Raw genomic sequence first — 14,672 nt, 5'->3', positions numbered from 1 at the left:
CTGTGGGCTAAAAGCAGTCGATGCACAGTGAGTAAATTCTGTAAACTATACAACGGTATCCCACAGTTTAATACTAGCAATAACAAATATAATTTGAAATAAATGGGAAGCAGCTTTCCCATCCACGTCCACGCAGCAGATAGCGCTGGGGGAACGCATCGCCGTGCCGAGCACCGCACTAAACACGATTACAGACGATGGGCTATGGATGGATACTGCTAATGGGAAAAACACAGCAAGCTGCTGGAAAACGCCTCGGATAAAAGCGATGAATCAGAGCTGCCGCTTGCCTCCCGAGTGCTCTTATTTAACATCCCACACTTATTTCTGTCCCAGGCAGCTCTGCTGCCAGGGAAACTCTTGTGGCGGTGACCCCTCTGCTCCAGGACCCCCCAACCCTCCCAGTCCACCCGCTGCCGCACTGGACGCCTGGCAGACTCTACCTGTGGTGTCTCCCAGCCCACGGGGCGGGCGAGCGTCCTTGCCGCCACTGCTGTGGCCGGCAGCTGGTTCGGCGGTGCTGGTGCGACCAGGGCTGCTGCGGGGTACATCCCCACCGGGCGCGGGAGCTGGGGTGCTGGGGGGTGCACGGGGTGGCGTGGCAGCGGCGGCGGTGGCAGCAGCAGCGGTGGTGGTGGTGGTGGTGGTGGTGGCAGCGGTGGTGGCGGCGGCGGTGGCAAAGGCGCTGGGCAGCGTGCTGCTCTCCAGGGAGTCCTCCTCACCCGTAGGGCCCCAAACGATGACTTCGGGCAGCGCCGTGGGTCGTCCGTCCCGTGGGGCAAAGCCACGGCCACGCAGGTGCCGCCGGCCCCTCCGGGAGCGGAGCCGGCGTGGAGGGCGGCCGGTGGGCAGCGGGGCAGTGGGGGGCAGCCGGCGGGAGCGGGGTCTCTGCAGGGGGGGGTGCAGGGGTGCAGGTCCAGGGGGGGCCGGGGCGACGCAGCTCCTCCCCGCTCCCCGCGCCCCACAGTGAGCTGCGGGACAGTCTGTGCCGGAGCGCTGGCCGTGGCGAGAGCCTCCCCCCGGCACCGCTGGCTGGGGGCTGGCAGCTGGCAAGGTCCATGGCTAGGTGGAACATGGCTATTAAAATCCAAGCATGGCTTCCGAGCGGGCAACCTGACCTGTGGACAGACAGTGACCGTGTTAGAAAGGGAGGGGAGCAGCCCAGCATCCCTCCCAGCACGGCACACCCTGGCTCCCCAAGCCTGGCCACCCAAAGCAGCACCCAGCAGCGTGGAAAGGCAGCGCCGTCCCCCTCCCCCTGTGCTCTGGGCAGTGTCCCGCAAAACAGCATCGCAGGGCACCCTGCACCCCTTCCCCACCCTCCTCCCAGGGCAAAACCCACCACCACGAACATGGCAGACCAAGGACCCCCATCCTAAACCCCAGCTTTGCTGCTTGTCAGTCCATCTCTGAATGCCCGGAACAACTCGAGGAAGGGTTTTACCTCAAACTGCCCTGAGGCAGCAGCCACCATCTGTGTTGCCCAAATGCAGCCCTTTTAGGTGAATTATCTAAAGCAGAAGGAGTGCTGGCAGTCAGAGCTCTTGCCCCAGGGTCTCTAAGCCACTTGGGAGCCCAGCCTCTGCTCCCTGGCTTTCCAAGCCAAGGCACAAGGAGCCAGCCCGCAGAGCGCAGCAGTATTAATCCCTCGAAGAGCTGAAGCAGAAGAGTCCACGGACTCTTGCATTTGCACGTGTAAGCCACCTCCTGTTAAGGTGCCTGCCCACACCGCAGCAGCAGCATCCCCTCCTGCAGAGCACAGCACCCAGCGCTGAACATGACCCAAGAGCTTCCTCGGCAAAACCCCTGACCTAGCAGGGAAGGACGAGCAGCCCCTTTCACGGCTCTTTCACAGAATAGCTGGAGATCCCACTGAGCCGCCAGCAGGCTCAGGATTTAAAATTTGCTTTGATGTAACGTGCCACCAGCACGTCAAGCCATGTCATATCAAAGCCCTCTCACTTCCTCAGCAGCATCGCACCTTGCGAGATTCTGCTCCACCTGAGATGCTATCCCACATGAAGCACAGTGTTTCATGGTAAGAAAATGCCTGATACACAAATATTTCTTGTTTGTTTTTTTTTTTTCCCAGAAGAAAAATCATTAGGCCAAAGCCCAAAAATCTTTACTCCATTTTATTTAGCTTTTACACAAGAAAGACTTTTGTCGAACTCAGCAGGAGTTAATGAGAGCTTTACATGGCTAAATAGACTAATCCTCCGCAGCGCTGCGCCCCGTAAAGTCCTTGGTAGCACTACAAAATGTGCATCTGGTTGACAGAAGCATTTGTACACTCCCTCCATGCGTGAGCAAATGAAGCTAAAGGAGCTGACCTGGATACTCTCAGGCACAGGCTTTTTCTACTCAGAGAATCTCTTTTTTTCTTTTTTTTTTTCCTAATTGGGTATTTTTTCAAAGCGTAACAGCATTTATTTTGGGGAGGAATAAGGCGACACAGGGAAAGAGCGCAGAAGGAGAAAGGGAAGAGCCAGAAACAGACAACATAAACCAAAATAGTTCAGGCTGGGGGAGGAAGGTTTCAAAAAAACAAATCACCCAAAACACATTGTTGGTGGGGTGGGTTTTGGTTTTTTTTTTAGAGGCCGGCAGAGTGGTGGCAGTGCCATGGGGGGCAGCATGAAGAGCATCCCCCACGTGCCGTGCATCAGCAGTGCCACGGGCAACACCATGCCTCCACCAGCGAGGAGGCGGGAGTTCAGGCTTCCAGCAAGAGCTTTAAACACAAGTTCACCTTCTCAATGCTCATGTTCACTCCAGTGGCATGTCAGGCTTGTTTTCAGGCTCTGCCTGACACCCTAACACCACCTGAAACACCTCCTTGCAAGGAAGGAAAGGTGCCAGGTACCTCCCTGGCACTACGCTCGCCCCAGGTACTGCCTCTCGTGCCACCCATGCATGCACCCAAACCTCTTCCCTGCCTGTCCAGCTCTCTGCAAGCAGGCAGTGCACGTGGCGCGCTTTTATTAATAGCTGCCAAACGAGGCAAGAGATGATGCGCCCAGCCCAAACTTGGTGCTGGCTAAATCCCAGCCGCTGTGTGGAAGCTTCTGAAAGACAAAATGCCAGTCCTCTATACTGGCATCTAGTAGGAAAAACACATTTTTTTTCCCTCTTCCCATTTCCTCCTGCTTGTTTGTGACATTCCCAAGCCAGAGTGATGGCAGCCCTGAGCTTGCAGGGGTTTGTGCTCCTGCATGGGACCTGCCCAAGCATCACTGTTGCCTCCTGCAGAGGACACATGGGAAAATGCAACGTACAACCCCCGGCTTCCTGTGGATCCTGCCAGAAGCCCATCCCCAAGCGTGGCCAGGCAGTGCTGAGTGACACCCAAAGGCAGGGGTGTCCCTCGCTGCTGACATCACTCCCCAGGGCAGAGCCCCTGGTGATGGGGAGGGACTCAGCGGGGGACATCCATGGCTCAGACGCAGCAGCTGCCCCAAGGACAGCGCAGGTTGCCCTCCTGCCCGTGTCCCTTCAAGTGATGTCAGCTGAGGGGCTGTCACCAAGGAGGCATTGTCCTGGCCACCCCACTGGCTGGCATGTCCTCAGGAGGCAGCTTTTGGGATTTTGGGACGGGAGCAGCAAGTCCGGTTACCTCAGAGGAATTCTGCGTGGCATGCAATCTTTTGAGGGCTTTGCAACAACAGATAAGAGCAAGTGTCCTTCAGAATAAATAGCAGCGTGTAGGAGTTGCTGTTGTCTAGGCAACGCAGCACGATGCACTCGGCGCGGCGGCGGGGATGCGGCAGCGCGTGGAGGGCCAGCGGCAGCCAGGGGCTCCAGCCACCCTGCTGCTCCCCCAGCCCTGCCTGAGCACCCTGCCACAGCAGGTGGCCCGAGAGGCTTCCCAAAGAGCATCCCAGGGGACGTGTCCCTCCTGAAGGTCCCACCACCATGTGCTTGTCCCTCCAAAAAACAGGCTGTCCCATGGAAGGCTGCGGCTCCTGACACGCCAGCCCTGGCGACCCCCGTGCCTCTGCCTCTGTCGAAACTGGCAGGAGAGCACTCGCTCGCCTCTCAAGAGGCGCGAGTGGAAAGTCACGCTACTCAGAGGATGTCTAAGCTGTGCCAAGACATCAACTGGCACAAACCCTCCTCCAACTGCACGAGCTGCACCTCACCAGAGAGCAGAGGCAAGAGGAGCCTTTGCTGCATGGAGGAACTCACTGGCTGCGCTGAAAGCAGGGGGGGCTGCTGTAGGGAAGGGGACAAATCTATCAGCCATGCACGCAGCACCCAGCTGCCCTGGGCTGGGGCACGAACCCAGCCCTGGCCGGGGTTTTGTGGGGAGCTGGAGGGATGCTCCGGGCAGGGCTGCGGTTACGCTGCTTGCAGAACCCTCTGGCAATCCAGATTTTGATTACTCATGACTCCCCCCATAAGAGCACACACAAACCACATTTTTTTTCCATTGCAAAGAGATGGGGAGCGTAGGCAATTTTCATGTTATTTTTTTTCCCGTCTTGGAGATGAATGGGAACGTTATCCCAAAATACTTCTCAAACTCAAGGAAAAATTCAACAAAACTCTGAAATTGGGTTTAAGAAAAAAAAGAAACGAGCAGCAGAGATATCTGAGAAGATAAAATCCCTTCTTCGCCCTCCTCATCCGAAGCCCTTGTTTTCGCGAACCACAAATCCTCTCCTGTGGTTTAATGGATGGAGAGGCAGCCGTGTTCTCACACAGTAAGGGAAACTCCTACAAATATTTACCTGTTCTTCGCGAGAAGTGCAAGAGTAGATTTCAAGGAAACTACTTGGATAATTACAGGGATCATGCACATTAAGCACTCCAGGTTGCTTTGCTGAGCCCACCCAAGCCAATCTATGCTTTAAAAGTGACAGCAATAGGGGTGCGGAAGGTGTTTTGGATGGAGCCATCACAGCCTTCCCACCATACACGGCATGTTTCAGAACTCTCTCCAGTATGAAAACCCCTTCCCTAATCCTTTCGGATGCAGCCGCTTGCTTTGAAGAGGAGGGAAGTTGGCACTTGAGAGATTAATTTCGGGGAGGCTGGAGGATGTGAGCTCGCCACGCTCTTCGCTGGTTGGGAAGAAGCTGCCGGGACACTTTCACGCCCAGGGCTGCAGAGTGATGCTGCCCAGCTCCTCCGGCCTTACCACCCCCACAGGCAGCGTCAACATGGCTCTTGCCACCAGCCCCGTGCGCCTTCAGCTCCTTCCCCACCAGGAAAGGCTGGGATGACTGGATCCCACCCACCTTGATGAAGCTTCATTATAGCCACAAGCCCCTGAGCGTTTTGAGGAGCACGAACACACAAGAGAAATGCTCTGGTAATTAGCAATCTCGGATTGCGGCAGAGCTGAAAATGCAAGATTATCTCTCTCCTGGGGCTACCTTACAAAGATGTGAAGCCGCAGCCAAGGAAAGGCATCCCCCAGCCCCACTCGACCCACATCACGGCCTTGAACCCCAACCCTTGGGCACCGCCCCAGGGCCGCCGCCTCGCAGCCACGGCCCCTGCAAAGCAGCTGCAACTCTGAAGCACGTGCGCAGGCTACACGGGTGTGTAGAGCTGTTTGCATTGACTACACGATGGTTCCAAATCAATAAGGAGCATTGAGGGTTGCTTAGTGCTTTTGAAATGATGGAGCTGCATGCACTGGCACAGTACCCAAGCACAGTGTGGAAGTTGGACAGAAATCCTCAGGAAAAGCAATGCACAGACAAAAGATGAGAGCAGTCAGGACAAACAGAGCGAAACCCCTCTCCTGCTGCCCTCCACAGACATTATTTTGCTTTTCTATCCACAGAGGCAGCCTAGCATAAGCACCCCCAGGGCAAAGCGCAGAGCCCAGCAAGACCTCCCTGAACCCAGGGCTGGCAGCACCCCGGTGCCAGGCTACTTCGCACACCCACTCTGCACCATGCCCCGGTGACAACCAGAGTTTCCAGAGAAGCAGCCAACTCCCTATAACTCCTGAGGTTTTAATTCATGCAGCTCTGAAAGCTGCGAAGCACAGCGCTGCTTTGGGATGCTGCCTTGGAAACTGGCTGCTGTCGCCTCTGTGCACGTGGTGCTGACCTTCACACATGGAAGGGAAACCAGGAACATCCAGCATGGCCGGTGCACAGAGGAGGTGCCCAGACAGGAGGGAACCCCCCCGTCCCAGTCTCAGGGACCCCTGGGGACCCCTCAAATGACACAGACAGGACATGGGTTAATCCAGCGGCTATAAAACCAGGCGACCCACTGTGCACCCAGAATCAGGTAATCTGTCTAGGTAATTAACTGGGATCATGGCCACTGAGTGGCCCCGACAAACTGCAAAACACGAACTGTCAGCAGCTTGTGAGCCATTTGCGCACAACCCATTCCCCGAAGCCTCAAAGGACTCACTCGAGTGTGAATCCCAGGGCAGCGCCGGTGAGAGGTGCCTATTTGCGTCCCTTTCATAAGGTACTTGTTCGCTCTCCAACACCGGCCCCTTTCTCCCCTGACTGTGGAGACACTTCACAGGCAGCATTAAATGCAGAATAGGCTGATTTTTAATGCAGAATTATACAAATGGAGCCATTCTTCCATTTCATGCCTCCTGTTAGGTAATCTATTGGTATTGCACAGGGAATCAAGGTTATGTCCTCGTCGGGATGATTTACGAACTCTGAGCATTTCATATCTCCAAACGCTGATCAAAGACAGAGACAAAAGCATTCCTGCAAATGTTCAGAGCGCAAGCAGGAGCTGCGGCCGGAGGGACAGGGCGATGTCTGCTTGTCCCAGGCAAGACACACTCTAGGAAAAGCATCCTTGGCAGCGCAGCTGCGTGTCCTACAAAGGCGTTTGGAGCACAGCGCATTATGAGAGTATGTGCAGGGACTCGCTGGCTTCGTACGGGAAAAGAATGAGGCCGCTGCATCTCAGCAGGTGACTTCCACGCCGGAGCAAGAGGAAGAGGGGAAAGCTCGGGCAGCGGCAGATATTGGCCCGCAATCGTGTGTCCTTGCCGAGGTGGGGACTGCAGACCCGGCGCCTGCAGCAGCCGCTCTCCTTTCCAGCCCCGCTTTCTGAGCGATGATCCCTGCAGTGCAGCGACTGTCCTTTGTTGTGACACTAGCAGCCATCGCCATGGAAATAGAGCATCACCATTTCACTCATGGTTGGAACAGGACCCTCGCTGGGGCTGGGAGGAAGGAAGCTGCACCTTCCCATGAGACGGCGGCATGGACAAGTACCAAAAGACACACGGCAAGTTATGCTGCAGGATCAGCAGAGACCCCACGGGCCATCCCAGCAAGGTGCCCACTGCATCCTGCCCTGCTCTCCCAGGCACCGGCACAGAGGCAAAGGACCGCAGGCACTGCCGGCCCAAGCACTTCTACCCTAAGTGATGTTTTACTTCAGGACAAGCTGCTCCAAACCCAGACTCAAGGGGAACTGGGAACTTACTACTCACTGTGCTGTCTGCAGCCCTGACTTCTTCCAAGATAATTCTAAATTTGCAAAAATATGGCTGCCAAGCTCTTTAAAGCCAGGACTGGGAATTAAGGCACAAAAGCTGACACACAGTAGCACCTAGGTAAATTAAATGTGCCACATCACTACCTATCTATATTACAGAACTGAGCTTCAGGATTACCTACTAATAAAAGTGATATTTAAAACAAGTCCTAAGTTCCTCCGCTCTCCCCCTTCTCCCCACAAGTAATTAAGCTGACATCGTTTCCCGTGGTGGAGGGGATAGGATTTATCATGGAGGGAAATCAGCAGAGGGTGAAATAGGCTGAATCCTCACCATCACAATGCTGCGGCCAGGCAGACGGCGCCCGTTTCCCTGGGAAAATGGGGTGGAAAGAGTTTGGCTGGGGCTGGGGAGCAGCGGGTCCTCCCCAGGACAGAGATGCTGAGAAGGAAGAGGCCGGACCTGTCCCTGCCTGTGCTTGGGGAGCTGCACCCTGTGGAGAAAAGGGCGGCAGGAGGGCAGCCACTGTGGAGGGGAGCCGCTCGCTTTTCTGCCTCTGTCTTGAGCTCACCCAGCTGCAAATAAACAATTTTAACATTTGAATAGCCGCGAGTGCGGAAGGCATAATTAATACCCAGCGGTACCGCCAATATGCTGATGCGGTAGGTGCAGACCCTGCCAAAGCAGTCAGCGAACAGATCTGGCACAGCAGTGCCGCGGCCCTGGCTGCTCTTGCCTTTGGGTCCCATCCTTTGCTGGAGGCAGAGAAAGGGCAAAGCCCCAAGCACAGCAGTGCGGGGCTGGTGCTGGAGCCCACCAGCATAGGACCTCTCTGGTGCAGGACCCCTCCGGCACATTCCACACCCACACTGTGAGAAAAGGCATAGTCTGGCACAGCAACATGGGAAAGAGGGGGAAAAAGGAGAAACCAGAGAGAACAGGCACACGCAGCATTGCTGCAACGGCAAAAGCAGGCTTTCGCCACGTGCCTGGTCGCTACCAAAGCCAAGCCGACCTTTAACCCCAGGTTTCACATTCAGTTCCCATTTTCAAAGATTTTAAAGGATGCCGAAGGACTAAGGGATGCTCAGCACCTGCAGCTGGCCTGAGGATGAGTGCAAGAACTCAGCTAACGCAGCGAGCTGGCCAACACTGTCCAAGATTGCCAGCCCAGCTCGACTTGCTCTAGGAAGGGCACAACATGGGCTGTAGAGTTTTTTCCCCAGTCTTGCAGGATTATTTCTGACAGGATTTGAGAAGCACCAGGACCAGGAAGCCTAGAAGTCAGCATGGACCTTCAGACAGAGAAATGTCCTCAGCAAATTTCTGTGCAAAACTGGCGCCCAATGATTCACCCACTGCTGCTCTGGCAGAAGGAGCTCCACGCATGGTCTAGCTCCCCCAGGAAGACTCAGCAGGCTGCAGTGTCATCTGCCAGCCGCCCCGAGCTGCCTGCGCTGCCTGCTGCGGGCAGGGGCTGGTGGTCATGCTGCCTCCCACCCTGGCGAGGCAATAAACTGCCCCGAGCACTTGCCCAAGGGCACACAGCTTGGACCTGCAGCCTGGGGTACCGCCGGAGCATCCCCCCCAGCAGGCACGGCGTGGCCACCGCTTCCCCCGCCGCCGCTCGGCCAACCCAGCCAGCAAACACTGTGTGCATTTAGCATGGCAGGGCCGGACAGTGGGGCATTTCATCAACCCGTCGGAAATAACACTCAGCTTTTGTCCCGCCTGGATAAAGGGGGTTTGTGAGCGCTGGCTTTCCAGCCCAAACCTGCACCTGGTGCCAACTTCTCCCACTCATCCCCCCCCGAATTTTGCACCAGCACCGGGGACCAGGCAGCAGCAAGAGCTTCAGTTCAGACACAACTTGCTGGGAAGTTTCTCTCAGATTCCAAATCCACCAAAAAACTTGTTGAAGAGTCACAGCCTTGAGCTCCGTTCTTGGTGATATTAGAAAAATCCCATACACCTAAGGAAACAGGTTTTCCCCTGATTTCACCTTCTATCTAAACCTCTTTGTGTATTCCATCACCTCACGTGCACGACAAAATCGCTTCCTAGCCTTTACTTGCTAACACCTACCCAGGCACGCAGGACCACGCTGCCCTCTCCCATCACTGCCACGAGAGACCTCTCCCATCATCACCACCACCCCCCTTTTACCAAAGACATGCAAAAACTGGTCGGCTTAAGGGAAGGGACTGCGACATATGTATGACAGCACTAAACCCGGGAGCTTAGAGATCATCCCTAATGCTGTACAGAATAAATAAGGACAGTGGTCGGGTTTAGCGGCTCCCGGAGGAAGGCACGCTTCCCCCTGTAGCCACAAAGGAAGGAGTTGCCCGTGTCCCAGCTCTCCTCACAAATATTCTTCCTTTGCCACACGCTTACCACCTGTATAGTCAATTTGTGGGCAAAGCCAGGCTTGTGCAGGATGATCAGGCTTCCTCCTCGGACAAAACGTCCGCATCAGGGCGTATGAGCGGGATGCAAAGCCCAAACGCTGCGGGATGGGACGGTGGGAACGGGGCCCACCCTGCCAGGAGTGCGATTCTCCTGCCTGAGCCCAGGCTGCAGCAGGAGCCTTACCAGGGGGTTCCCTCCTCTGAAGCCCGTATCCACAAAGGCACAGTCATTTCAAGAAAAAAGTGACTATTCCAACCCAGCCCTCCGGCTCTGAGGGGACCCACGCAGAGAGGAAGATCACGGCACAACTGCTGCTCGCACCTCCCTTTACCACCACCACTTCACTGGTAAATAAGCCAAGAGCTTATCTTAGCCTCTAAATAAATGTGCTCAAGCGTGTCATTACAACTTACACAGGAAACGCTTTGATCTAAAAAAATAAGATAAGTTAGCTCAGTAAGTATAAAGTAGCAGCTTAATGAGCTTTAAAACAAAGTAATTAACGCAGGTCCACTGCATTGCTGTAACACAATAGGGCTTGGCAGGAGCTGCGCGTCCGACTCCACTGCTTTGCCCACTGAGGTACCTGCATCAATGGGAAATACAACCGACTGTGGAAAATACTCAGGGAGAAAACATCTTCTAATGAGATTTTTAATGACCTCAAATTGCTCCGGTTTCCCAGGAATGAAGGCAAGCACTGAACCCACTGGAAACACTGGCATGACCGGCACAGGGCCCAGCTGACCTCTCCCCACGGCAAGGGCTGGGTGTCTGCATGGGGCTGTGCGGTTCCCTGGGAAATCCGACCTGCTCGGGTCTAACTCCAGCACTGTGGTCTCCTGGTAGAGCTGCTCTCAATTTACACCAGAATAACCCAAGATCCAAACCTGGCTTTCTCCCGGGAAATCCCTGGCAGCCCAGGGATGCACAGCCTGCCTTGAAACCTCAGCAGCCATCCACGGGAGCTAACGCAGAGAAAGCGTGAAGAGTTTCAAAAGCTCCGGTAACTCTTACAGAAATGAAGAAAGTAAGAGAAATAAAGCCTCTAAAAGGAGACAGATAGACAGATGGCTTTTAAGGAGCGAGAAATACAATTTAAAAAAAATAGAAGCGGTGGAGCACCCTTTAAAGGTGTCAAACATCAATAGGAAAGCCTGGAGAAAGCACAGGCACGAGAGCTGGGGCGCGAGGGAGGGGAGCACAGCGCAGGGCATTGCCCCACCTGGCCAAGGCTCTGGCTGCGGCACTGCCGGGGAGCCCCCGGCCCCCCCAGCTCCCGAGCCAAGCGCTGGGGCTCTGCCCAGCCCCACAGCAGGCTCACAGCTTGACGCGCTTCACAGAGGAAAAGAGAGCAGCCCAAAAAGATGGAGAAAAAGCTGAACCAAAATAGAAAGGGAAGGCAGCGAGAATGAAATCCAGGGCAAAGACTCTTGATCCTTTCATACAAAGGTTTAAATCCCCTTTTAGCACCGAACAATTTCTTTTTCATGGAGAAGACCAATTCTCCCTGCCACGGCCACCTCATCACACGTACAGCATCCAGGCAGCTCGCAGGCTCTCCCGCTCCAGAGCCACAGGAGTGAAACCCCACCAGATCAAGGTGAACACGCGTCACCAGAGGCACTCTCAGCGCCTAGAAAACACTGCGCTGTTTGTGGGCACACACCCTCTGGAGCCTAATAGCTAGTGAGTCAGATATAGCTGTGTTTTGCATCTCATTAAAAAAAACAAACAACAAACCACCACCAAAAACCTTTGTGGGAGAGATTAAACTTTTCAGAGTGTTATCTCCAAAGGAGAGACAGAGGTCTCTGCCAGGCAGATTGGTGGCGACAGACCTCCCGCATCCCTCACTGTTTTATTGCCTCTCCTGCAGTATCTCAGCTTCCCGCAAACACACCTCGCACCGGGTCCGCACGCCAGCAGCCTCTACACTGTGCGGGTCTGGACCTCCCGAAGGATGGAAGGGAAAAACACGGAATCGTATCCCTTCCCGACAGCTGCCTGAGCAGAACACCCCAAGGAATTGCCCATGAGAAACATATCCGTCCTCATCTTCAAAATTAGTAAAATTGATTTTGTCAGAAGAATATGTCACTTTGATGGGAACCCAGAGTAAGTCCTGAATATTTCCCGTTGGAGGATGCTACATGAGTAAAGAGCCTCTTACGAAGCCAAGACACAGGAAGATGAGTAACTCATCCTCGTCCTTCCCAGAGAAAACTTAATAGGAGAGGCAGAGCCCAGCCATGCTCCCGGTGGGAAGCGCAGCCACGTGGCCTCGGCTCCCGGCATTAATCACCCACGTTTCGGTGGATACTTAAGTAGATGTCCTAATCCATGTCAATTAATTGACGCTTCATTACTCAGTCCTGCAGATGGAGGCAGAGATGCTATCACAGGCATCGGGAGCAGGGCTGGGGTCACGTGCGGGGCCCTGACAATTACAGGGATGCGTCCCCGAGGAAGCCGTGCGTGCGCGGGCTCGGCTCGCTGGGCACGCAAATCCCAGGGCGAGGGGAGCCCGGGCTCCCTGCCCACCTTGCCACATCTCCAACCTGAATGACATGCAGTCGAGTAGCAACATCAATTAGCGCCGTTTGCTCTTAACGCAGCCTCTAATGCTGTCTGCTGAGCAACGAGCCCTCAGCCCTCCCACACTGGGCCACAAAAGCTCTACTACACAGTTACAAAGCCAGCATTACGCAGCCACATTTCCTATATATAGGGCCAGAAACCACAGCTGGAGTGGGTATCGCAAGAGGATTCTTCCAAACATCCCAGGACGCTGCAGAAAGGGAGGCATGGCCAAAGCCCCATACGGATGGGAACAACTGATCCCTGCGAGGTCGTAGCTGAAGTCCATAAACCCCTTTTCCTGCAGGGACGGTGCAGTCCCTCACACGGCATGTGCTGCTCTGCCGGTGTCCTCAAGCAGACAGCCACCCCCCTCGCCACAGATCCCTCTGCACCAGCACGTCCCCATCCCCTCACTCCGCTCGTGTAAGGGCACGTGCATGCCAGCAAGCTCCGGTTTTTCCACCTCAAGGGTCCAGACTTGCATTTCTCTTGCAGAAAGCACATCACCGCTCCCAGACTACGTGTTGTGCTTGAAGCAGCTTTTACTCAGCCTTTGTTTGGAAGCCAGCAGAGTTTGAGGCGCTTGCACCCCAGCCAGGCAGAGGAAAGCTTCACTGCTCCCACCTCAGCACTTTGCAACAGCCAAGCCTCAGCCCACGGACGGCTTTGCCCGGGCTAAGAGCAAATTTGCAGCTGAGGCTCTGCCTCTCCTCACTGCCAGCCAGCTTCTTCACTAGGAACCAGCACGTTGCTTTTGCCACCCATTCCAGCCACGGCCCCCCATGGGACACAGTGCCAGGGAATGGCTGCTGCTCCCCACAGCACCATGCAGGACTGGGCAAGCTGGACACTGCTGGAGTGCACCAGCAGCACCGCTCATCAGGACACATCAGCAGCCACCGGCAGAACGGGCACAGCACCGCTGGGGATGCAGCACTGCTTCCAGAAAAGAAAAGCTGCCAAGAAAGACCTACAGAGCAAATTCCAACAAAAATCATCACATGGCAAAGCGTATCTCCTGCCTACACATCATTTCCAAGTCACAATGAGACATTTTGCAGATCAGAGTTGAAAATGAACACTTTATGAATGACAAGCTTTATTATTTATATATACAGTTGGGTTATTTGAAGTCCATTTAGCTTCTCCAGATCAGCCAGCAAAGGCTGAGGGCTGGGGAAGCCTCTGCTGTTGAACTGTGGTGGGGCACTGCCTAAAGGCAGTCAGTGGCCTCAGACAGAAAACCAGAGCCAAGCTCAAAGGCTTTGCTGGGGATGTATGACCCACTGCTCTGCCGGGAAGGACCTCGGGTGAGTCCCTGGCGGGTGCTTCGGCCTCCTGCCCTGGGGCACCCAGCACCCTCTGACCCCATCCCTGCTTATTTCCATGTGACTACTCATCCATCTCTAGCCAAGCTGGGTTTCTTTCTCTTTTATCGCTGTTGCTTGGTACCAGAAAGGCTGAATCACTCAGCACTGACGAGAGGACACATCCTCCCGCACTCGGGGGTACTGCTACAGGTCTCCATCTTGCTCCACAAGCATCACACCCAGCATCCCTGGCCCCGGGCGAGAGCTCAGCCGCAGCATCGCCTGGCCCTGCCACAAGCAGCGCGGGTGCTTCACCTCCAGCTTCGGCCACCCATCCGAGAAGCACGGGAGAGAGACAAAGCCTCGCCAGAAACGTTCATCAGTACCCGCTGCATCTCTCTGCATGGCTCCATGCAATGGCATCCAACACCGTGCTGAAAGGAGGCTTTAGCATAGCTTCTGCTCACAGATCCACTGAAGCCGGGGAAAGAAATTGATAAACCCAGAAAGCAGTAGCAATTCGGTGGCAGACAAAACCTCATTTCAGGAGGAATCCTCATAAAACCAAATTAATGTTGAAGGATGAAGGCAGGTAAAGCTCCCACAGTTAAGTTCAGGCCACAGAGACTCAGTTTAAATCTCCCAGCAGTTCTGATTTAATCAATGCATTTCAAAGTGAAATTAGATGAAGTACATCTCCATCACAGGAAATTATGTAAGCTATCAAAGTCTGTAGGTGCAGGTCCTGGTAAGAAGAGCCACAGGCAATATTCATATCAACTCAAATTCCGTTTTTAAGGAGGCAGTTCAGGTCCAGAGTTTTATGTTATTCCAGTGAAAAAATGCACTCTGATGAAAACCATGTACCCAAGGCAAAGAAGGGCCAAGCAGCAGCTTCGGGAGCATCCCCAGAAAAACCA

At 54.7% G+C, this 14,672-nt stretch overlaps 1 protein-coding gene across 1 annotated transcript in view; it reads right to left on the bottom strand.

Annotated features, from left to right (window-relative positions):
• Positions 1-14,672, bottom strand: part of AJAP1 (adherens junctions associated protein 1) — a 46,396-nt gene that overhangs the window by 27,452 nt on the left and 4,272 nt on the right. Inside the window, exons 2-3 of the mRNA XM_040588050.1 lie at positions 876-1,118; positions 444-814 (exon numbers count right to left, since the gene is read on the bottom strand). Coding sequence (XP_040443984.1) covers positions 444-814; positions 876-1,118 — 614 coding nt within the window. The remainder of the gene's footprint in view (positions 1-443; positions 815-875; positions 1,119-14,672) is intronic.

This window comes from Falco naumanni, chromosome 3, assembly GCF_017639655.2.
Source record: "Falco naumanni isolate bFalNau1 chromosome 3, bFalNau1.pat, whole genome shotgun sequence".
NCBI classification, from domain to species: Eukaryota; Metazoa; Chordata; class Aves; order Falconiformes; family Falconidae; genus Falco; species Falco naumanni.
This window is presented reverse-complemented; position numbering and strand designations above follow the sequence as displayed.